The 24,744-nt window shown below is 61.5% G+C and overlaps 1 protein-coding gene across 7 annotated transcripts in view; it reads left to right on the forward strand.

Moving 5' to 3' along the window:
• The window catches only part of NFIC (nuclear factor I C), a 175,948-nt gene that overhangs the window by 48,224 nt on the left and 102,980 nt on the right, over window positions 1–24,744 (forward strand). For all 7 annotated transcript variants that reach the window (XM_075903267.1, XM_075903266.1, XM_075903265.1 and 4 more), the window contains one exon: window positions 3,032–3,563. In XM_075903267.1, the coding sequence (XP_075759382.1) occupies window positions 3,032–3,563 (532 nt within the window). The remainder of the gene's footprint in view (window positions 1–3,031; window positions 3,564–24,744) is intronic.

Genomic DNA, 24,744 nt, shown 5'->3' on the forward strand with positions numbered 1-24,744 from the left:
CTGGGTCTGGGCACAGCGGGGTCAGTGGCGGGGTGGGGGGGGTCGCTGGGTCTGGGCACAGCGGGGTCAGTGGCGGGGTGGGGGGGTCGCTGGGTCTGGGCACAGCGGGGTCAGTGGCGGGGTGGGGGGGTCGCTGGGTCTTGGCTCAGCGGGGTCAGTGGCGGGGTGGGGGGGGTCGCTGGGTCTGGGCTCAGCGGGGTCAGTGGCGGGGTGGGGGGGTCGCTGGGTCTTGGCTCAGCGGGGTCAGTGGCGGGGTGGGGGGGGTCGCTGGGTCTGGGCACAGCAGGGACACTGGTGGGATAAGGGGGGGTCTGGGCTCCGCGGGGTCAGTGGCAGGGTGGGGGGGGTTGCTGGGTCTGGGCACAGCAGGGACACTGGTGGGATAAGGGGGGGTCTGGGCACAGCGGGGTCAGTGGCGGGGTGACGGGGGGAGTTCCGGGTGTGGGACTAGCAAATCGTGCCTTGGGGTCCCTTAGGGCCGGTCCCATGGCCAGGGGACTGTGGGGTCTGCTCCAAGGGCTCATAGCTGGGCTCTGTCCCAGCACCGCGTCTGCGCAGCCCTGGACTGGCCCCCGCTGGCTTCCCAGACTCCCCCTCTGGCCAGCCACACAGGATGCTCCCTGCAGTAAGCGCCTGGCTCCCAGCTCTGCTCCGCAAGTGCCCCGCTGTGCGGAACGGGGTGCAGCCTGGGCCTGTGGGAATTATGGGACCCAGGGTCCTGCCCCCTCTGTGCCCCACAGAGCACGGCTCCCTCCTGGCCCAGGCGACTCTCTGCCTGGCTCCGTGTCCATCTGCTGCTGAGCTAGAGACACGCCCCTGCCTCCCTGTTCAATGCTTGTGTTTCACGTCAGCCTGGGATCTGAGAGCCCAGCTGGACTCCATCTTCACAGGGGACTTCCTGCCCTGTGTGACCCCCCTTCTACGTTTGGGATGACTGGGGCTGCCTCTCCGCCCCCCCGGCTGGCAGGACAAACACTGGCTACAGGGGCTCTGCCTGGGGTGCTTCATTTCTCATGGACAGGGCACTGGTGTCCCGGACCAGCCCATGGCCAGCAGGGCCTGTCAGGGATGCCCCAGGAGAAGTGGCCCTTTCTCCCTGTGTGGGAATCCGAACCGGGGCAGTTGTGTTAGGCGCCCAGGCACTCCCAGGAGGCAGGAGGCGTCGGAAGGAAAGGGCTGGTTTTGTTAAAACACTCCTTTTTCAGAGCAGAACCACAGGCCAAAGAAAAATAATTTTTCAACGGCTTTCCAAATTCCTGGGCAAAACTGCTGCTTCTCACAGTTCTTGTGTTTTCCTAAGAGCTGCGGGGCCGGATCCTGGTCTTCTCTCGCACCACCATAGCTCTGGGGTGCGAGGCTCAGCCGCCCCCGCAGAAGGCCAGGCTGGCCAGGGAAGGATCTAGCCCCCGAGTGAGTGAGGAGCAGCTCCGGCTGCGGTTAGCAGCCTCCTGCCATGCGATCGTGCTGAGCCGGGATTCTGCTCTGCAGAGCGACTCAAGGAAAACATTTCCGAGCGGCTGCCACCGCAGAGCGGGCTTGGCGGGCGATGCTTTTCCTGATGCAATCCCAATTATCCTTAATCTGAGCCATATTCAAAGCAGGGAGCGCGCCCAACAGATCTGGGAGGTCTGGCACGAGGAACCCGCTGCCTCGGGTTTCATCTCCACTCTGAACCGGCAGGGATTTGTGCTGCTTTCGCACACACGCAGAAGTGGCTGGGAACCTGGCCTGGGCGTTTTCCTACCAGCGGGCGGTCTGGCCCTGGGAGACGAGTCCTAGCACCTAGTGCCGTTGTGCGTCCCCACAGTCGTGTCCCCCAAGCCACAAAACGGGAAACTCAAGTACGGAGGGGGAGGCAATTTTCTTGGTTTCTTTCTGGGCCGGACGCTGGGAAACACTAGCCAAGTGGAAAAAGCCAGTCAGAGCGTGACTCATCCGCGGGGCGGGGGCTGAGCCAGAAGTGGGGTGAATCTGGGGCGTTCCCTGGCTGGGGCGTTCCCTGGCTGGGGCTGCGATTGGCGATGGTTCTGTTGGTCACTGGGCCGCCCGTCAGTGCCAGGCTGTACCCTGCTGTGGCCGTCTGGAGGAGCGGACGCTGGGCCTGAACTGCTTGGCCCTGGGCATGGGCTGGCACATGTTCCCTGGCACGTGGGCTCATGCTCATGCCCCGGCATGTCCGGCTCACAAATCCAGTCCACCGTGCCCTCCAGCAGGGCTGTTTGCAGCCCCATCCGGCTGGAGGAGAGCTCTTTGCTCCCTGGTCCAGCTGGGCCGACGCTCGCCTGGCACCGGTTTCATCATTGGATGCCGTGCACCTGGCACGGCCACGGGGAAATCTGAGCCTGGATTTCTGGGACGTTGGGGCAGGAGGGCAGGGGAGCAGGTTGGGTTACTGTGGCTGCAGCCTCCTCGCTCTAGCCTGGAGTCAGAGCCTCGACAGTTGGCAGCATTTGTGCCCCGGGACCCCCAAAACACAAGTTCCCTGCCTGGTCACAGCCCCCCAGAGCCTCAGCCCCCAAGCACAGGCCTGGCGCTGCAGGACACACACTGGGAAGACAGCTTGGGAGTCCCGATTTCCAGACCTGCCCCCCAGCTCTAGCCACTAGCCCCGACTCCCCTCCCAGAGAACCCAAGAGTCTTGGCTCCCTGCCCCCCTGCTCTACGCACCCTGCCCCCAGACGTGAGGAGAGAACCCGGGGTCCTGTCTCCCAGTCATGGAATCATAGAATCATAGAGCTGGAAGAGACCTCAGGAGTCATCAAGTCCAGCCCCCTGCCCAAGGCAGGACCAATCCCAATTAAATCCATCCGGCCAGGGCTTTGTCAAGCCGAGACTTAGTCCCCAAGCTGTAACCCCTAGAGTCCCCTTCTTCCCCATGGCTGGGGAGAGAACCCAGGAGTCCTGGCGCCCCACCCCCCATGCCACGTTCTCACTGAACCCCAGGCTCAACAGAATCCCCGCGTGCCCGGTCCCCAGGGCCTTGGTCCTGCCCGTCGGTCCTGACGGCGGGTCTGTCTGCTTGCTCCCGCAGGATGAGTTCCACCCGTTCATCGAGGCTCTGCTCCCCCACGTCCGGGCCTTCGCCTACACCTGGTTCAACCTGCAGGCCCGCAAGCGCAAGTACTTCAAGAAGCACGAGAAGAGGATGACGAAGGACGAGGAGAGGGCGGTGAAGGACGAGCTGCTGAGCGAGAAGCCCGAGGTCAAGCAGAAGTGGGCATCCCGGCTGCTGGCCAAGCTGCGCAAGGACATCCGGCCCGAGTGCCGGGAGGACTTTGTGCTCTCCATCACGGGCAAGAAGCCCTCCTGCTGCGTCCTCTCCAACCCCGACCAGAAGGGCAAAATGCGGCGCATCGACTGCCTGCGCCAGGCCGACAAGGTGTGGCGCTTGGACCTGGTCATGGTGATCCTCTTCAAGGGCATCCCACTGGAGAGCACGGACGGGGAGCGGCTGGTCAAGGCAGCCCAGTGCACCAACCCCATCCTGTGCGTCCAGCCCCACCACATCAGCGTTTCCGTCAAGGAGCTCGACCTCTACCTGGCCTACTTCGTCCGCGAGAGAGGTGGGTGGCCGCGGCTCGCCCCGTGCGCGTTGCCGGGGGACGGGGTGTGGCCGGGGGGCCCAGCCCTGGCTCTGAGACCTCTGCAGGGTGGTGCCCAGAGCCCCTGGGGTGGATCCTGGCTGGCGGGAGGTTCTGTCCTGAGTTGCCAGAGGCAGCAGCATGGCAGTGGCAGGGCAGCTGTGTGCAGCATGGGACCATCGTGCCGTCTCCCTGTGCTCCCCGGCCAACAGCCAGTGCAGCCGCCTCTCTTGGGGCGTGTTCTCATGAGGGGCCACGTGGCCCTCGGTGCATTGAAGGGAGGTAGGTGGCCAGGCCGGGCAGAGGCAGCCTCCTGTCAGTGCATCTCAGGGCCAGATGCTGGGGGTCCAGCCAGGCTTCGGGTCTCTGCACCTACTTGGTGCCCTGGGTCCGTGGCTCTGGCTGCCGATGGTGATGTCCCAGTTGTGGCTGGCGTGGGGATGGGTAGAAGGGCCACGTGGCTGGGAGCTGGACCCGGCTAGCAATGTGGGAGAGCAGAAAGCCGGGGGAAGTCAGCCAGCAGCGCCCAGGGAGTGAGAGGGGGCAGTGTGCTGCAGGGGGACATGGCAGCCAGCAAGGCACTGGTAAGAGCTGGGAGGTTAGGTCCCACACAGCAGGAATATGATGGTTCCCTCTGACCCAGACACGCCGCAGGGAGCTCCGAGGTCGGGGCACTGCACCGCGGTTAAGGGCTTGGTTACAGAGCTGGCCCCTGATTTGCAGAGGGGCTGAGTGGTGGGGAAGTACTGGCCAAAAACCATGGGGTGCAGTAATTCCTCCGGCTTTCCTGGGGGCAAGGTCAGCCGGGGAGCCATGGTAGGAATCCCCGGGAATGAGTCTGGGGGCAGAGGAGGATCTGGACTGGGAGTGACGGGCAGGGCTGGTTCTGGCCATGGGAGCTCTGCTGGTTCTGCGGAACGGGCTGAGGGCCCCACTGCGCTCGGCACAGTACAGACGCTGAGCGAGGACTTGGCTGCACGAGAAAACCGGACTGGAGCTCAGGTGTGGCTAAGCCCCAGGCCCCCCAGGCGTTGAGCCACCTCACTTCCATTGGCTGCAGTGGGAAGACCTTGGAAGAGCTGGAGCTAAGGGGCTGCCTTTCCCTGAAAAGCTCAGTCCAAATAGCCAAGACGTGGGAAGGGAAACTGAGGCACGGTGCAGGGCTGTGACTTGCCCGAGGTTGGTGGCAGAGCCGGGCGTAAAGGCCAGTGCCTTGGCTGCCCATGTGTTGGAGGAGGGGCGGCTGGGGGATGAAGCAGATTGCAGGTCTGGGCTGACCGGCCCAGTGCGGCTGTCCCTTGCAGATCCCCGGCGCTGACAGACCCGGTGGGGGAGGGGTTGGCTGCCACTCGCTGGGCATAGGCAGCTCAAGCACCGTCCACGATTTGCTGGCCCCGTCTCGCTGGCTGTCTCCCTCTGCGCAATGTGCCTGATTCTCGCGCTCTGAGCGGAGCCGTCGGGGTCCCGCGAGAGCCCTTCCCCCGCCGTGCTGCTCCCTGCACGACGGGGACAGAACAGGGACCATCGTCGGGAGGGAAGTGGCATTCGCCTGCTGGGATGAACTGCAGTCCAGGCCAGTTGGATCCCAGCACCTTAGTGCGCAGCCGATGCAGGAGATCTGAGACTCGTGTCTGCGATCCCACCAGAGCCCCGCGCAAGCCCTGCAGATGGGGTAGGGAGGCTGGCAGCACTGGAGCATGGGGACCAGAGCAGAGCCGGGAAGGGGGGCTGACGCTGCACTGCGAGCGCAGGGGCACCACAGCCCACAAGGCAGGGTCCAGGCAGCACTGAGTGTGACCAGGCCACTCTCCGCCTGGGACTGCTCCTTGTGGACGGCTCCTGCCCCTTCGGTTCCCATCCCGGGCTGGCTGCATTCCAGGCAGGACTCCTGGTACCCAGGCTCCAGGGAGTGAACCCGGAACAAGCCAGGTAGAAGAGGGCTTCCGGGACACCAGAGAGCCCTGCTGGTCTGGGCAGGACTCCCACCCTGAATCGCCCCTTCCATGCGGCTGACTCCTGGCCCCGGGCCCACAGGCCGGTAATCACCAGAGCAGGCATTGTAGCCACTGCCGGTCTGTAGAAGGGAACCTGGCAACGCCGAACATCACACCGAGCAGCAAACACTGGAGCCAGGGCAATCGGGAGACGACATTTCTGCCCTGGGAAGGTTTGGCTTGTTATGTGCTTTCCCTCCCCCAACGGGGCGTGCTCCTGCAGGAGCCAGCTGGGGATGGTGGGTAGTAGGGTTGGAGAGGGGCGGGGGAGCTGTCCTAGAGACAGGGCAGGCCCTGAGTGCCAGTCCTGGGGGGCTCCTGAGTTGTGGGGTGCAGCCGTCTGTGCCAGGTGGGCTCTGCTTTTCTCAAGCAGTCACTGCCCAGGGGAGCAGGCCGAGATGGGGATGTTCTGTGGAGGTGGCCGACACAGACAGGCCCTGTGGCTCTCCCAGGCTCCCCCGGGTTTCTCCTGGCTGTGGCTGGGATCTGTCGCCTCCTCTGCTGCAGGGTGGGACGTTAGCACGCAGCCCATCCACGTGCTGGGCCTGGCCAGGGTTGCCAGCCGCATTTCACACCCTGCCTCGGGAGACTACCAGCCGTGACGCTGGGACTGGCACCTCTGTGACACAAGTGTGGGCTGCAAATCTCCCGCCCGCCCCGCATCTATGCCCTGCTGCGGGGCAGGGTCATCCCGGGAGCCCCTAACAGCCCCCGCTCAGGAGCAGAAAGAAGCAGCCTTCGGCTGCACCTTCCTACGTCCCCAGGCAGGCCAGGGGCAGCTCAGCTCTGAGGCATGCCCCTGCGGTGGGGTGCTGGGGTGGGCCCTGAGCCCCGGCGGGCTGTGGGCTGCAGGTGGCTGGAAAAGCCAGGCCAGGCCTGGGGAGATGGGCAGAGCTTCCTCCCTCGGCTGGCTCCTGCCGCACAGAGAAGCTGGGAGTGTAAGGGCGGCAGGCAGGGAAGGGACCCTCCCAGACTGGGCAATAAATGAGAGTGGGAGGGGCGGGGACTGGGGTAGGTTTGCATGGAGCAGGGGGTGCCGGGGCAGAGCCTGGCTGCCCTCCGTGCCCAGTGTGGATCCGGAGTAACCTGCGGGGGCCGGCTAGCGCCCGTCTCCGTGGCATGGCTGGGCCATGGCAGGGGGGCGCGGGCAGGTCCGAGCACCCCACCGGAGGGGGGGGCTGCACAGTCCCACGGGGGGGGGGCTGCTGAGGGACTGGGAGTCCCCGCCCAGCCCCAGAGGAGACAGACAGGCAAGGGGGCAGAGTGGGAGAGCCCCAGGGGGCCCCCAGCTGAGATGCAGCGGGGCGGGGCTTCCGGTGCTGGGAGGCCCCGCCCCCAGGAGACGCGCCAGGGGGGAGGGGCTGCTCCGAGCTGGCTGGCGGGGCGGCCCCTCCCCCGCTGCCTCCGACCTTGACCCCAGACGTCTGGGTCCCCAGGCAGCCCCAGTCACCTGACGCGCCCGGCTGCGGCGCGCGCTGATAAAGCGCCGAGCGGCCCGGCCCGGCCGCCTCTTAAGGTGGCGCCGCCGCCCCGCTTAAGGCGGAACGGGGGGACCCGGGCGGGCAGGGCCGAGGGCGTTCGGGGCCTGGGATGGGCCTCGCTGAACCCCGCGGTCACCCCAGATTTACACCCCTCTGTTACCCCAGATTCACACCGGTGCAAATCCAGAGTAACCCCGCTGTGACTCCAGATTTACACCGGTGCAAATCCAGAGTAACCCAGCTGTGACTCCAGATTTACACCGGTGCAAATCCAGAGTAATCCCGCTGTGACTCCAGATTTACACCGGTGCAAATCCAGAGTAACCCAGCTGTGACTCCAGATTTACACCAGTGCAAATCCAGAGTAACCCAGCTGTGACTCCAGATTTACACCGGCGCAAATCCAGAGTAACCCCGCTGTGACCCCAGATTTACACCGGTGCAAATCCAGAGTAACCCCGCTGTGACTCCAGATTTACACCGGTGCAAATCCAGAGTAACCCAGCTGTCACCCCAGATTTACACCGGTGCAAATCCAGAGTAACCCAGCTGTCACCCCAGATTTACACCGGTGCAAATCCAGAGTAACCCCGCTGTGACTCCAGATTTACACCGGTGCAAATCCAGAGTAACCCAGCTGTCACCCCAGATTTACACCGGTGCAAATCCAGAGTAACCCCGCTGTCACCCCAGATTTACACCGGTGCAAATCCAGAGTAACCCAGCTGTCACCCCAGATTTACACCGGTGCAAATCCAGAGTAACCCAGCTGTGACCCCAGATTTACACCGGTGCAAATCCAGAGTAACCCCGCTGTCACCCCAGATTTACACCGGTGCAAATCCAGAGTAACCCAGCTGTCACCCCAGATTTACACCGGTGCAAATCCAGAGTAACCCAGCTGTGACCCCAGATTTACACCGGTGCAAATCCAGAGTAACCCCGCTGTCACCCCAGATTCACACCGGCGCAAATCCAGAGTAACCCCGCTGTGACTCCAGATTTACACCGGTGCAAATCCAGAGTAACCCCGCTGTCACCCCAGATTCACACCGGTGCAAATCCAGAGTAACCCCGCTGTGACTCCAGATTTACACCGGTGCAAATCCAGAGTAACCCCGCTGTGACTCCAGATTTACACCGATGCAAATCCAGAGTAACCCCGCTGTGACCCCAGATTTACACTGGTGCAAATCCAGAGTAACCCCGCTGTGACTCCAGATTTACACCGGTGCAAATCCAGAGTAACCCCGCTGTGACTCCAGATTTACACCGGTGCAAATCCAGAGTAACCCCGCTGTGACTCCAGATTTACACCGGTGCAAATCCAGAGTAACCCCGCTGTGACTCCAGATTTACACCGATGCAAATCCAGAGTAACCCCGCTGTCACCCCAGATTTACACCGGTGCAAATCCAGAGTAACCCCGCTGTGACTCCAGATTTACACCCCTCTGTCACTCCAGATTTACACCAGTGCAAATCCAGAGTAACCCCGCTGTGACTCCAGATTCACACCGGTGCAAATCCAGAGTAACCCTGCTGTCACCCCAGATTTACACCGGTGCAAATCCAGAGTAACCCCGCTGTCACCCCAGATTTACACCGGTGCAAATCCAGAGTAACCCCGCTGTCACTCCAGATTTACACCCCTCTGTCACTCCAGATTTACACCAGTGCAAATCCAGAGTAACCCCGCTGTGACTCCAGATTCACACCGGTGCAAATCCAGAGTAACCCTGCTGTCACCCCAGATTTACACCGGTGCAAATCCAGAGTAACCCCGCTGTCACCCCAGATTTACACCGGTGCAAATCCAGAGTAACCCCGCTGTCACTCCAGATTCACACCAGTGTGGCTGAAATCTGAAATTGGGCTCAAGGCCCTGATCCTGCAGTGGGAGATGAACAAGCCTAGCTCCTGTGGAACAGCTCCCATGTGGCTGCTGAGAGCCGGTGCTGTGGCCCCAACCGTTCAGAGATCCCTGGTCCCCCTGCAAGCCCAGCCCTGGGCTCCCCCTCCGCTCCCCACCAGCCCGGCCGGTGCCCCTCACTCCCATTCACCACACTAAAAAATTAAAAACCAGCAAATAGTCTGGTAGCATTTTAAAGACTAACCAGACGTGGATGGTATCCTGAGCTTTCCTGGGCAAACCCCACTTCTTCAGATGACCTCACTGTCAGTTCAGTGCTGCAGCCTGTCCCAGGCAGGGACTCTCGGCTGAGTGCCCAGTTGGCTGCTGTGATGGGATGTCTGGGGTGGGGGAGGCAAGAGACCGCTACTCCCCTGTCCTTTCCTGACCTCGGCCACATTAAAACCCCTGCGAGGCCAAAACCCATCAATTATCCCACAGTTCCTCTGCTCAGCATTTTTGGCAGCTTGCCAAATCCTCCCCCTCTGCCCTGTAGACAGGCTTTTCCCTCTGCCCCATAGCCAGCCTCCCTCCTCCCCCACCCCATAGCTAGCCCTGTCCCTCTGCCCCATAGCCAGCCTCCCTCCTCACCTCTCCCCGCCCCATAGCTAGCCCTATCCCTGTGCCCCATAGCCAGCTTCCCTCCTCCCCCACCCTATAGCTAGCCTTGTCCCTCTGCCCCATAGCCAGCCTCCCTTCTCCCCTTTTCCCGCCCCATAGCTAGCCCCATCCCTCCACACCATAGCCAGCCTCCCTCCTCCCCCACCCTATAGCTAGCCCTGTCCCTCTGCCCCATAGCCAGCCTCCCTCCTTCCCTCTCCCCGCCCCATAGCTAGCCCCATCCCTCCACACCATAGCCAGCCTCCCTCCTCCCCCACCCTATAGCTAGCCTTGTCCCTCTGCCCCATAGCCAGCCTCCCTTCTCCCCTTTTCCCGCCCCATAGCTAGGCCCATCCCTCCACACCATAGCCAGCCTCCCTCCTCCCCCACCCTATAGCTAGCCCTGTCCCTCTGCCCCATAGCCAGCCTCCCTCCTCCCCTCTTCCCGCCCCATAGCTAGCCCCATCCCTCTGCCCCATAGCCAGCCTCCCTCCTTCCCTCTCCCTGCCCCATAGCTAGCCCCATCCCTCCACCCCATAGCCAGCCTCCCTTCTTCCCTCCCATCCAGGTGACCCAGACTCACCCTGGGTATGTCTACACTACCCTCCTAGTTCGAACTAGCGGGGTAATGTAGGCATACCGCACTTGCAAATGAAGCCCGGGAGTTGAATTTCCCGGGCTTCATTTGCATAAACTGGGCGCCGCCATTTTTAAATCCCTGCTCGTTCGAACCCCGTGCCGCGCGGCTACACGCGGCACGAACTAGGTAGTTCGGACTAGGCCTCCTAGTTCAAACTACTGTTACTCCTCGTGGAATGAGGAGGCCTAGTCCGAACTACCTAGTTTGTGCCGCGTGTAGCCGCGCTGCATGGGGTTCGAACGAGCGGGGATTTAAAAATGGCGGCGCCCAGTTTATGCAAATGAAGCCCGGGAAATTCAACTCCCGGGCTTCATTAGCAAGTGCGGTATGCCTACATTACCCCGCTAGTTCGAACTAGGAGGGTAGTGTAGACAGACCCCCAGTCACTGCCCCCAGGCAGCCCCCCCAATGTGTCCTGTGGCCCCCTGGTACCCTTAGGGGGGTTTGATGGGGGGGAGAAAGGGAGGCCACCCCCTCCCCCGGCCCAGTGAGGCCTTCTGCCAGGGCTACAGCAGCTGAGGGACCTTTTGCCCCACTCCAGCCCCAGCGGCAGCTAAAGGGTTAAGATTGGGCTGCCCCCACCCCGAGCAGCAGCCCAGACTCCAGGGCGTTGGGCTGCCAGCGGCTGGGTGCGGGCTCCTGAATGCGCCCCACGTTATCAGCCTGGAGCCACCTGCACTGCCCCGCCCCCCGCTACCCTCAAGAAAATGGGCTGGGCCTGGGTAGGGGACCGGGCTGGGCCTCTCCGCCCTCCCCCCCCCCCCGCACAGCCAGCTCCTGCTACCCCCAGACCTTCATCACAGCCCCTGCCCCCCACTCCCAGGCCCTCATCCCAACCTCCGAGCCCCCTAGGCCCCCGCTCCCAGCCCCCCGTTCCCAGCTCCTCATCCCAACCTCCCACTCCCAGCCCCCTAGCTCCCATTCCCAGCCCCCCGTTCCCAGCTCCTCATCCCAACCTCCCACTCCCAGCCCCCTAGCTCCCATTCCCAGCCCCCCGTTCCCAGCTCCTCATCCCAACCTCCCACTCCCAGCCCCCTAGCTCCCATTCCCAGCCCCCCCGTTCCCAGCTCCTCATCCCAACCTCCCACTCCCAGCCCCCTAGCTCCCATTCCCAGCCCCCCCGTTCCCAGCTCCTCATCCCAACCTCCCACTCCCAGCCCCCTAGCTCCCATTCCCAGCCCCCCCCGTTCCCAGCTCCTCATCCCAACCTCCCACTCCCAGCCCCCTAGCTCCCATTCCCAGCCCCCCCCCCGTTCCCAGCTCCTCATCCCAACCTCCCACTCCCAGCCCCCTAGCTCCCATTCCCAGCCCCCCCGTTCCCAGCTCCTCATCCCAACTTCCCACTCCCAGCCCCCCGTTCCCAGCTCCTCATCCCAACCTCCCACTCCCAGCCCCCTAGCTCCCATTCCCAGCCCCCCGTTCCCAGCTCCTCATCCCAACCTCCCACTCCCAGCCCCCTAGCTCCCATTCCCAGCCCCCCCGTTCCCAGCTCCTCATCCCAACCTCCCACTCCCAGCCCCCTAGCTCCCATTCCCAGCCCCCCATTCCCAGCTCCTCATCCCAACCTCCCACTCCCAGCCCCCTAGCTCCCATTCCCAGCCCCCCCCGTTCCCAGCTCCTCATCCCAACCTCCCACTCCCAGCCCCCTAGCTCCCATTCCCAGCCCCCCCGTTCCCAGCTCCTCATCCCAACCTCCCACTCCCAGCCCCCTAGCTCCCATTCCCAGCCCCCCCCGTTCCCAGCTCCTCATCCCAACCTCCCACTCCCAGCCCCCTAGCTCCCATTCCCAGCCCCCCCCCCGTTCCCAGCTCCTCATCCCAACCTCCCACTCCCAGCCCCCTAGCTCCCATTCCCAGCCCCCCCGTTCCCAGCTCCTCATCCCAACCTCCCACTCCCAGCCCCCTAGCTCCCATTCCCAGCCCCCCGTTCCCAGCTCCTCATCCCAACCTCCCACTCCCAGCCCCCTAGCTCCCATTCCCAGCCCCCCCATTCCCAGCTCCTCATCCCAACCTCCCACTCCCAGCCCCCTAGCTCCCATTCCCAGCCCCCCCGTTCCCAGCTCCTCATCCCAACCTCCCACTCCCAGCCCCCTAGCTCCCATTCCCAGCCCCCCCGTTCCCAGCTCCTCATCCCAACCTCCCACTCCCAGCCCCCTAGCTCCCATTCCCAGCCCCCCCGTTCCCAGCTCCTCATCCCAACCTCCCACTCCCAGCCCCCCGTTCCCAGCTCCTCATCCCAACTTCCCACTCCCAGCCCCCCGTTCCCAGCTCCTCATCCCAACCTCCCACTCCCAGCCCCCTAGCTCCCATTCCCAGCCCCCCGTTCCCAGCTCCTCATCCCAACCTCCCACTCCCAGCCCCCTAGCTCCCATTCCCAGCCCCCCCATTCCCAGCTCCTCATCCCAACCTCCCACTCCCAGCCCCCTAGCTCCCATTCCCAGCCCCCCCGTTCCCAGCTCCTCATCCCAACCTCCCACTCCCAGCCCCCTAGCTCCCATTCCCAGCCCCCCCGTTCCCAGCTCCTCATCCCAACCTCCCACTCCCAGCCCCCTAGCTCCCATTCCCAGCCCCCCCCCCCCTTCCCAGTCAGGGCCGGCCCACAACATTTTGGCACCTGAGCCGGGGAGCTCAAATGGCTTGGGCCAAAACTTTGAAAGGTCTCGATTCTGCCTCCGTCCTGGTCTACTCCTCTCATGGGGCTGCTCTGCTCCCTCCCCCAGGAAAGGAGAACTAACAGCAGCAGACACAATTTGCTACACTAGGTCCTAGAGGCACCCTCCCCTCCCGCCCAGTCTGGCACCTGAGGCCGCAGTCTCAGTTCGCCTCATGGTACGGCCAGCCCTGCTCCCGGTCCCCCATTCCCAGACCCTGCTCCCGGTCCCCCATTCCCAGCTCCTCATCCCAGCTCCTCATCCCAGCCCCCGCTCCCAGTCCCCCATTCCCAGACCCTGCTCCCGGTCCCCCATTCCCAGCTCCTCATCCCAGCTCTTCATCCCAGCCCCCGCTCCCAGTCCCCCATTCCCAGACCCTGCTCCCGGTCCCCCATTCCCAGCTCCTCATCCCAGCCCCCGCTCCCAGTCCCCCATTCCCAGACCCTGCTCCCGGTCCCCCATTCCCAGCTCCTCATCCCAGCCCCCGCTCCCAGTCCCCCATTCCCAGCCCCTGCTCCCGGTCCTTCATCCCAGCCTCCCATTTCCAGCCCCCCTCCCCCTCACACACACTTCCAGATGCTCATTCCAGCCCCATGTAGAAAAACCCCAAAACGCAGGCACTGGAAAAGGTTCAGAAAAGGGTGACAAAAATGCTGAGGGATTTGGAATGACAGGCCAAAGAGGAGATTAAAAAGACAGGGACTTTTCAACTTGGAAACCTGGAAAGGAGACGACCTGGGGGGGAGGGGGGGGTGGCAAGGACAGAGGTCTATACAATCATGACAGATATGGAGCAAGTGAATAAGGGAAACTTATTTATGCCTTCTCATCACACAAGAACTAGGGGTCACCAATAACAGGCAGCAGGTTTAAAAGAAACTAAAGGACGTTTTTTCTTCACACAGCGCCGGGTCAGTCTGTGGAACTCCTCGCCAGAGGACCCTGTGGAGGGCCAAGACTATAACAGGGTTCAAAAGGACAAGTGCATGGGGGTTGGGTCCACCAATGGCTGTTAGCCAGGCTGGGCTGGACTGGTGTTCGTAGGCCCTTCTGCCAGAGGTTGGGGATGGACGACAGGGGAAGATCACTGGATGATTTCCTGTTCTGGTCACTCTAGGGCGGCTGGCACTGGCTGCTGTCAGACAGGACCCTGGGCTGAATGGACCTTTGGTCTGACCCAGTCTGGCCCCTTTTATCTCTCCCCCAGCCCGTCTCTGCCTTCTGCCCAGCCCCCCAGCGCCTCATCCCAGCCCCTTCCCCCTCAGCCCCTCCCCTGGCAGTGGCTCCACCTTACTGATCCGGATCCATCCTTTCCCAGAGTTCAGGAGTTGGGGTAGAAAGCTGAGAGGAGGTTCCCATGTGGCAGCTGCCCCAGCCCTCTCCCTGGCCCGGATAACATACTGCAGGTGGAGGTCCTGCCCTGGCCGAGGCATCGGTGCTCAAAGCTGTGCTCCCCAGACCGTGCGGGGTCACTGCTGCAGAGTGGGGTGATCCATTGCGCAGGGCAAGGTGACAGGGCCTGGTGGCTGAGGGGGGCTGGGAACATGCCAAGGGGAGGGGGAGCCCAGTGATGTTGCTGCCTTCGAGGGCAGCTGGACGTGCCAAGCGCCAGCAGTTAAGAGGCTGGTCGTCCCTGTGATTTGGGCCCCTCGGCCGCCCCCGCTTCCCGGCTTATCACGGGCTTCCCGCACAGGGCTGCAGCATTGGGGTGCTGGAGAGCAGCCCGGGAACGCAGAACAGCTCTGGCCACTGCCAGGCTCAGGTGCATAGAGCCCATGCGGGATTGATTGTGGTAACCGTTTGTACATGGAGCCATCACCAGCAAGGGCTGGGCTGGAAGGGGCTGCGGTCGGGAGTGAGGGGCACTGGCAGAGCTGGTGGGAGGGGGGAACCCAGGACTTGACTGGGGGGGAGTGAGGACTGGGAGCTGCCTGTTTTCCCCTCATTGCTCTTTCTGTCTCTGTGTCCCTGGCCTGAGCTCAGGGCAGAAGCAGCCCCAGTGCCTTGGCCTAATTCACCTCGAGAGCCCCCATCCTGTGACCCGGGGATGCTGACTGGGGAGCAGCGGCTCTGAGCCCGGGCTTGTGGGACTGGCGAGTTGGCCTGTGCCCGGCCAGGGGCCAAGAGCTCTGGCTGACCCTTGGGCATTGCCCTGCTCCCAGTGATGGGGCACAGAGGGTCCCTGGGCCCTTCCTTGAGCCCAGCTGGCTACCAAGATTGTAAGCCCTGTTTAAAAGTGGCTGGAGGTGCAGGCAGCATTGCCTAGTGGTGAGAGCAGTGGGCTAGGGGCCCAGGTCCTGGGCTCTGTTCCCTGCCTCTGCTGCTTGACCTTGTCCAAGTCCCTTCCCCACCAGTGCCTCAGTTTCCTTAACTATGTGTGGAGAGGCGGCCGCTGAGCCTTGGGGGCTTGGAAAACCCCCCTCTGCCCTGCCCCAGCAAAGCCTTCAGATGCTGGCCAGCCCTGGGCTTTGCATGTGGCCTTGCAGCAGGAGTTGAACTGAAATCTGCCCCCCCCCCCAAACCATGGCTCTGGCTCTGAACTCCTCCCGGGTCCTGCCTCCACCTTTCTCCACCTCCCCTGCGAGCACCTCAAAGGGATGGGGGCTGGGCCCAGGGGTCCTGGGGGGAGGGACTGAGAGCGCTCTGGGGCCAGGCGCCGGGGAGGGCGTGGGTGAAAGGCAGAGTCTGGCTCTGTACCTGGGATCGATTGCCCAGATCAGTTGTGCTGGGGCCGCTGGAGCGTCCCAGGCAAGTTCCTGTGGGGCTGATACTGGCCCTTGGGGGCCAGGCTACGGTGTGCGGGGGTAATGCAGGGTGAGCCATAAACAGAAGGGGGCAGCCCCGGGAGCCAGCCAGGCTGATACACCTGACACCAGGCAGCGCAGGAGAGAAGAGGCTCCCCTGGTGCCCGCGGGGCAGGTGGGGGGGAGGCGATGGGAGATCCCAGCCATGCAGTTTGGGGCAGCCACTGGGCCTGGCAAATGGACAGAGTCCACTGGTGTGAGCTTCTTGCCAGCAGTGCCCTGACATGCCAGCTGCAGGAATGCGCCTGATTTCCCCATTTGTCTCCAACCGGCCCTGGCTCCCCCGGCCCTGCTGCTGCGCCAGGTGCCAGAGTCAAGCCCAGGGGTCTCACAAACCCTGATGTCAGCGTCTCCAAGGGATCCTGAGAGTGGCAGACACGATGTATTCCAACCCCCTCCCCTCCCCTGCCGAGGCTGGCTGTTCCCGGGCAGCCCCACACATCTGTTCTTCTTCTACTGTCCATTCACATTCCCTCCTCTCCCCGCTCTGCTGCCTGGCCCAGCAGCAATTCCCGCTAAGGTGTGCGCCTGCGCGGCCGCGCACGTAGAATTCTTCCCCGCCCACCTCCACTGCAAAGCCGCACGGCAGCACTCGCGCAGCAGGCGGCTGCTCCGGCGGGTGAGGCCAGCTGAGACGGCTGGGGTGGGGGGCCAGGACCTGCAGCAGCCGCGTGGCGGCGGGGCCTGCTCTGGTGGCCTGCTCTGGTGGCTGGGGCCAGGAACGGGACCTGTCACATGGGAGGAGGGGTAGGGGGAGTCTGTGCCGGGAACAGGACATGCTGCATGGGCGGGGAAGGGGACGGGGTCTGTGCTGGGAACGGGACATGCTGCATGGGTGGTGGAGAGGGCGGGATCTGTGCCGGGAACGGGACATGCTGCATGGGCGGTGGAGAGGGCGGGATCTGCGCCAGGAACGGGACATGCTGCATGGGTGGTGGAGAGGGCAGGATCTGCGCCGGGAACGGGACATGCTGCATGGGCGGGGAAGAGGGCGGGATCTGCGCCAGGAACGGGACATGCTGCATGGGTGGGGGAGAGGGCGGGATCTGCGCCAGGAACGGGACGTGCTGCATGGGCGGGGGAGAGGGCGGGATCTGCGCCAGGAACGGGACGTGCTGCATGGGCGGGGGAGAGGGCGGGATCTGCGCTGGGAACGGGACGTGCTGCATGGGCGGGGAAGGGGACGGGGTCTGTGCCGGGAACAGGACATGCTGCATGGGCGGTGGAGAGGGCGGGATCTGTGCCGGGAACGGGACATGCTGCATGGGCGGGGAAGGGGACGGGATCTGCGCCAGGAACGGGACATGCTGCATGGGTGGTGGAGAGGGTGGGATCTGTGCCGGGAACGGGACATGCTGCATGGGCGGGGAAGAGGGCGGGATCTGCGCCAGGAACGGGACATGCTGCATGGGCGGGGGAGAGGGCGGGATCTGCGCCAGGAACGGGACGTGCTGCATGGGCGGGGGAGAGGGCGGGATCTGCGCCAGGAACGGGACGTGCTGCATGGGCGGGGGAGAGGGCGGGATCTGCGCCAGGAACGGGACGTGCTGCATGGGCGGGGGAGAGGGCGGGATCTGCGCCAGGAACGGGACATGCTGCATGGGCGGGGGAGAGGGCGGGATCTGCGCCAGGAACGGGACATGCTGCATGGGCGGGGGAGAGGGCGGGATCTGCGCCAGGAACGGGACGTGCTGCATGGGCAGGGGAGAGGGCGGGATCTGCGCCAGGAACGGGATGTGCTGCATGGGCGGGGGAGAGGGCGGGATCTGCGCCAGGAACGGGACGTGCTGCATGGGCGGGGAAGGGGTGGGAATATGCGTATTAGTAGATTGGGTGCCATGAAGGCAAACGTCCAAACCAGCGCACATGCCCTCAATATTGGTGCACAAGACAAAACTCACTCCGCTCATGGTTGGAAAATCTTAGGGTCTGTCTACACTAGTTCGAACTAGGGTGGCTAATGTAGTCATTCAAATGCCTCATTGCAGGAGGAGTAACGGCAGTCCGAATTAGGGGCTTTAGTTCTAACTACCTAGCCTGTGCCACGTGTAGCCGCTGGCAGGGAGTTTGAACTACCAGGCATTTAAAAATGGCGGCACCTGGGAACATGCAAATAAAGCCTGGGATATTTTAATCCCGGGCTTCATTTGCAAGTTTGAATGGCTACATTAGCCACCCTAGTTCGAACCCTTAGAGGGAACACCTCTGCCGGGCCGAGCTACCCTACAATAACAGAGCAGTGTGTATGGCCCTGCCGGGCCGAGCTACCCTACAATAACAGAGCAGCGTGTATGGCCCTGCCGGGCCGAGCTACCCTACAATAACAGAGCAGCGTGTATGGCCCTGCCGGGCCGAGCTACCCTACAATAACAGAGCAGTGTGTATGGCCCTGCCGGGCCGAGCTACCCTACAATAACAGAGCAGTGTGTATGGCCCTGCCTGGCCGAGCTACCCTACAATAACAGAGCAGCGTGTATGGCCCTGCCGGGCCGAGCTACCCTACAATAACAGAGCAGCGTGTATGGCCCTGCCGGGCCGAGCTACCCTACAATAACAGAGCAGTGTGTATGGCCCTGCCGGGCCGAGCTACCCTACAATAACAGAGCAGTGTGTATGGCCCTGCCGGGCCGAGCTACCCTACAATAACAGAGCAGTGTGTATGGCCCTGCCGGGCCGAGCTACCCTACAATATCAGAGCAGAGTGTATGGCCCTGCCGGGCCGAGCTACCCTACAATAACAGAGCAGTGTGTATGGCCCTGCCGGGCCGAGCTACCCTACAATATCAGAGCAGAGTGTATGGCCCTGCCGGGCCGAGCTACCCTACAATAACAGAGCAGTGTGTATGGCCCTGCCGGGCCGAGCTACCCTACAATATCAGAGCAGAGTGTATGGCCCTGCCAGGCCGAGCTACCCTACAATAACAGAGCAGTGTGTATGGCCCTGCCGGGCCGAGCTACCCTACAATAACAGAGCAGTGTGTATGGCCCTGCTGGGCCGAGCTACCCTACAATAACAGAGCAGTGTGTATGGCCCTGCTGGGCCGAGCTACCCTACAATAACAGAGCAGTGTGTATGGCCCTGCCGGGCCGAGCTACCCTACAATAACAGAGCAGTGCGTATGGCCCTGCTGGGCCGAGCTACCCTACAATAACAGAGCAGTGTGTATGGCCCTGCCGGGCCGAGCTACCCTACAATATCAGAGCAGAGTGTATGGCCCTGCCGGGCCGAGCTACCCTACAATAACAGAGCAGTGTGTATGGCCCTGCTGGGCCGAGCTACCCTACAATAACAGAGCAGTGTGTATGGCCCTGCCGGGCCGAGCTACCCTACAATAACAGAGCAGTGTGTATGGCCCTGCTGGGCCAAGCTACCCTACAATAACAGAGCAGTGTGTATGGCCCTGCCGGGCCGAGCTACCCTACAATAACAGAGCAGTGTGTATGGCCCTGCCGGGCCGAGCTACCCTACAATAACAGAGCAGTGTGTATGGCCCTGCTGGGCCAAGCTACCCTACAATAACAGAGCAGTGTGTATGGCCCTGCCGGGCCGAGCTACCCTACAATAACAGAGCAGTGTGTATGGCCCTGCCGGGCCGAGCTACCCTACAATAACAGAGCAGTGTGTATGGCCCTGCTGGGCCAAGCTACCCTACAATAACAGAGCAGTGTGTATGGCCCTGCTGGGCCGAGCTACCCTACAATAACAGAGCAGTGTGTATGGCCCTGCTGGGCCAAGCTACCCTACAATAACAGAGCAGTGTGTATGGCCCTGCCGGGCCGAGCTACCCTACAATAACAGAGCAGTGTGTATGGCCCTGCTGGGCCAAGCTACCCTACAATAACAGAGCAGTGTGTATGGCCCTGCCGGGCCGAGCTACCCTACAATAACAGAGCAGTGTGTATGGCCCTGCCGGGCCGAGCTACCCTACAATAACAGAGCAGCGTGTATGGCCCTGCCGGGCCGAGCTACCCTACAATAACCGGGCAGCCTGCCAGATGCAGCCCAGCGTAAGGACTCGCTCTCAGGAGCCTGGCTCTCCTGGGGGCACAGGCAGGCGGAGCAGCTGGCCCTGGTGCAGCCAAATGGAGGAGGAAGGAAGGAAGCCAGCTGCTTTGGGCTGACTGGCAGCAGGGGCTCTGCTGGGGGAAGGCCTGGCACTGGATTCTGTGCCTGCCCGGAATGGACTTTCCTCCAGGTGTGCAGAGGGTTGAACTGGCCTCAGGTGTTTGGGCTCCCCTGGGATGGGAGGAGAAAAACCGGAATGGAGTTTGGTTCATCAGTGAAATGGATCCAACCCTGGTTGTGGGGTGCAGGAAACTCGGTCTGGATTTCCTTGCTTGTGGAACGGACTCTTCCCATGGCAAGGCTCCTGTTCGCTGAAGCCTGCAGCAGGCCCTGGTTCAGCAACGCATTTCGGCACGTGCTTTCAGCATCGGTTTGAATCCATCCCAGGTCAGCCCTGTCCTTAGACACAGGCCTCCGTCCCCTGCCCTCAACCGTGAGCAGGGGCTGCAGTGACGCCCTTGCCGATGTGGGCATGGCAGGACAGGGCAATGGCAAGCACTGGGCTGGCGAAGGGGGCCGTGGAGTTCCCATTCTGTGGCTGCAGTTTGTCCTCGGCCTGGGGAGCGGGGGAGTTGCCAGGTTTGCTCCCCGGCTGAGTCCCTTGGGGGAAGGGAAAATGCCCCTTTCTCACTGTGCCTGGGTGCTGCCTATGGCCCAGAGGTATTTCAGCTGCTAATGCCCCTGGAGCGTAAGGCTCTGAGTCTGGGCCGTACAGCGTAAGTGGCCGAAGGCGTGCAGAGCGGGGAAGGGCCTTGGCAGCGGCCACGTGGCACTCCTGCGCACCAGCCACTGGCAGTGCAGCCAGGCAGGCTCACGGCAGATTGGGCTGCATTGGGGGGAGTACTGCCAGCAGATCGAGGGAAGTGACTGTTCCCCTTTATTGCTACATGTGCTGCTGATTTTCTCACTGATGAGGAGAGAGGCTGTTTGTGGGGGATGTCCCCTTTCCCAGCTCCCCCCCCGCTCCTCACAACAAGATCCTCCTCGGCAGCTCCCCAGCTAGCAAGGGGAGGACAGGATGGGGGGGGGGCATGCCTTCAGAAGCCAGTGTGTCTGAATTCCTCCCTAGCCCGGCAGCTGCTTATCTGCGCTCCGGTGTGAGCAGGGAGAAACGCAAGGCAGATGGCACCAATCTGCCTGGTACCGTGTGCCAAGCCTCCTGTCCTGAGCATGCCGTATGTCTGCACCGCCCCGTCTGCAAAGGAAACATCTCCCCATATGCCCGCAGTGCACGGGGCAGCTGCAAGTGTTTAGCACCCAGCTCACAAGGAAACCGACATGCGTCACAATATTTTGAATGTGCCCTTTGCAGAGACACATACACACCTGTGCACAGCGCAATGCTCGGGCCCATATTTATGGACACACGCACATCCAGATACACATCAAACCACACACACACACACACACACACACACACACACACACACACCCAGATACACATCAGAACACACACACGTACTCTCACACACACACACACACACACACACACACACACACACACACACACACAAGCACTCATCCAGATACACATCAGAACACACACACACACACACACACACACAAGCACACATCGAGATACACATCAAAACACAGAAACTGCCCTGGGAGAGCGACCTCTGGAACTGGGTGTGAACCCTCAATTACCTGATGATGGAGGGTCGGCTGGATGGGGAGAGCTGCTCTGGGCGGCTGTAGGGCTGGGCCAAGTCACACAGTGCGGGACTGAGTCCAGCCTTGTCCAAATCTCAAAAGGATTTGTGTTGGGTCATTAGTGCAGCTTGACCTGCTGCTCACAAACAGGGAGGAACTAGAGGGGAAGTAGAGGTGGGTGACAACCTGGGCATCAGTGATCATGAGATGGTAGATTTCAGGATCCTGACCAAAGGAAGAAAGGAGAGTAGCAAATGACACACTCTGGACTTCAGAAGAGCAGACTTTGACTCCCTCAGAGAACTGATGGGCAAGATTCCCTGGGATGCTAACATGAAGGGGAAAGGAGTCCAGGAGAGCTGGCAGTATTTTAAAGAAGCCTTATTAAAGGCACAGGAAGAAACCATCCCAATGTGCAGCAAGAAAAGCAAATACGATAGGCGACCAGATTGGCTTACCGGGGACATCCATGGTGAGCTTAAACACAAAAAGGAAGCTTACAAGAAGTGGAAACTTGGACAGATTACTAGGGAGGAGTATAAATATATAGCTCGAGAATGCAGGGGAGTTATCAGGAAGGCGAAAGCGCAACTGGAATTGCATCGGGCAAGGGATGTGAAGGGTAACAAGAAAGGTTTCTACAGGTGTGTTAGCAATAAGAGGGTGATCAGAGAGAGTGTGGGGCCCTTACTGGATGAGGTAGATAAACTAGTGACAGATGATGTGGGAAAAGCTGAAGTACTCAATGCTTTCTTTGCCTCTGTCTTCACGGACAAGGTCAGCTCCCAGACAAATGCACTAGGCAACGCAGTATGGGAAGGAGGTGGGCAGCCCTTGGTGGGTAAAGAACAGGTTAGGAACTATTTAGAAAAGCTAAACATACACAAATCCATGGGCCCGGACTTAATGCATCCGAGGGTACTGAGGGAGTTGGCAAATGTCATTGAGGAGCCTTTGGCCATTATCTTTGAAAACTCGCGGAGATCAGGAGAGATCCCAGATGATTGGGAAAAGGCAAATGTAGTGCCCATCTTTAAAAAAGGGAAGAAGGACGATCCAGGGAACTACAGACCAGTCAGCTTTACCTCAGTCCTTGGAAAAATCATGGAGGGGATCCTCAAGGAATCCATTTTGAAGCATTTGGAAGAGGGGAACGTGATCAGAAATAGTCAACATAGATTTACGAAGGGCAAGTCGTGCCTGACCAATCTGATTAGTTTCTATGATGAGGTAACTGGCTCTGTGGACGTGGGAAAGTCAGTGGATGTGATATAACTTGACTTTAGCAAAGCTTTTGATACAGTCTCCCACAATATTCTTGCCAGCAAGAATATGGGAGTATGGATTGGATAAATGGACTGTAAGATGGATAGAAAGCTGGCTAGACTGTGAGGCCCAACAGGTAGTGATCAACGGCTTGATGTCAGGTTGGCGGTCGGTTTCTAGCGGAGCCCCAAGGATCTGTTCTAGGACCGGTTTTGTTCAACATCTTTATTAATGACCTGGATGAGGGGATGGATTGCACCCTCAGCAAGTTTGCAGATGACAGCAAGCTAGGGGGAGCAGTAGATACGCTGGAGGGCAGGGATAGGGTCCCGAGTGACCTGGACAGATTAGAGGAGTGGGCCAAAAGAAATCTGATGAGGTTCAACAAGGACAAGTGTAGAGTCCTGCACTTGAGATGGAAGAATCCCAAGCATTGTTACAGCCTGGGGATTGACTGGCTAAGTAGCAGTTCTGTAGAAAAGGACCTGGGGGTTACAGTGGATGAGAAGCTGGATATGAGTCAACAGTGTGCCCTTGTAGCCAAGAAGGCTAATAGCATATTAGGGTGCATTAGGAGGAGCATTGCCATGCAGATCCAGAGAAGTGATTATTCCCCTTTATTCGGCTCTGGTGAGGCCACATCTGGAATATTTTGTCCACATCTGGGCCCCCCACTATAGAAAGGATGTGGACACGTTGGAGAGGGTCCAGCGGAGGGCAACCAAAATGATTAGGGGGCTGGAGCACATGACCTATGAGAAGAGGCTGAGGGAGTTGGGTCTGTTTAGTCTGCAGAAGCGAAGAGTGAGGGGGGATTTGATAGCAGCCTGCAACTTCCTGAAGGGAGGTTCCAAGGAGGATGGAGAGAGGCTGTTCTCAGTGGTGGCAGAACAAGGAGCAATGGGCTCCAGTTGCAGTGGGGGAGGTCTAGGTTCGATATTAGGACAAACTCTTTCCCTCAGAGGGGGGTGAAGCCCTGGGCTGGGTTCCCTGGGGGGGGGGGGGGGGTGGAATCTCCATCCCTAGAGGTTTTTAAGTCTCGGTTTGACAAAGGAGCAACAGGCACAATAGAAATCTCATCAATAAGCAGACAGACAGACAGACAGACAGAGAGAGAGACAGACAGACAGACAGACAGAGCACCATAAGGCCTGAGTGATGAATTTCAGGCCCAGCTCCCTGGGGCGGATGGATCCAGGCTGCATTGTGTCCTGACGCCATGTCCCCCCGCCCGCCGGTGCCCCTCCACCGCAGGGTTCTCTTGACCAGTGACGTCTCCCACAAGTCATGGCGTATGCGGCAGCACCTGTGCCCACTGCTACTCCACACTTGTCTGCCCCCCACCCTTGGGGCCACAGTACATCTCTAGGGAGCCCCGCCTTCTGCCGCCATGCTGCACAGATTGGCAGGCCCCAGAGCCTATCAGGTACGACCCCCCGCCCCCCGGACCCTCCAGCCAGCAGCCATGCCCCTCTTTGCTGTGTCATCAAAGCAAACCCCCTGCCATGGTGACCTCCCTGGATGCCAGGGATGCCCGAGCCAGGGAGTCCCCACCACGCCCTCAGCACTTCCTGGTTCCCTCGGCCTCCCCTCTGGCCAGGCTGGGCACTCGGCCGTTGGCCAGGCCCTTGGCGGTCACGACGTCCCTGCGCGCTGCAGTGGGGGGGGGCCTGCAGAAGGGAGGCAGCTGGCGTCGCGCTCACACCCGGTCCTGGGCCAAGCACTGAGCCGGCCCGCTTGGCCCCACTCCAGGAGAGGCTATTGTGTGTGCGCCGCGGAGCTGGGCCCGGCGAGAGGCAGGCCGTCGTGCTGAGCCATGGGAGACACACGCTGGGCCCTGCTCCAGTGGGGCGCTGCCCGGGAGAGCAGCCCGGGGCTGTGGCAGGGGGCAGGAGCCCTGGGACAGAGCCATGGGAGGAAACGGGCTTGTCTCTGCCCAGGGGAGGCCAAGGACTGGAACCCCGAGGGGGTTTGGAGGCCAGGACTGAAGTGCCTTGGCAAAGGGCAGCGGGGATGGAGGGGGCGGGGTTGCAGTCTCTGTGCTTGGCTCCAGCTGGTCAGTGCGAGCTGCTCTGCTCAGCACCGGCCCTCGTGCAAC

Source organism: Pelodiscus sinensis, chromosome 19 (assembly GCF_049634645.1).
Source record: "Pelodiscus sinensis isolate JC-2024 chromosome 19, ASM4963464v1, whole genome shotgun sequence".
In the NCBI taxonomy this organism is placed as follows: domain Eukaryota; kingdom Metazoa; phylum Chordata; order Testudines; family Trionychidae; genus Pelodiscus; species Pelodiscus sinensis.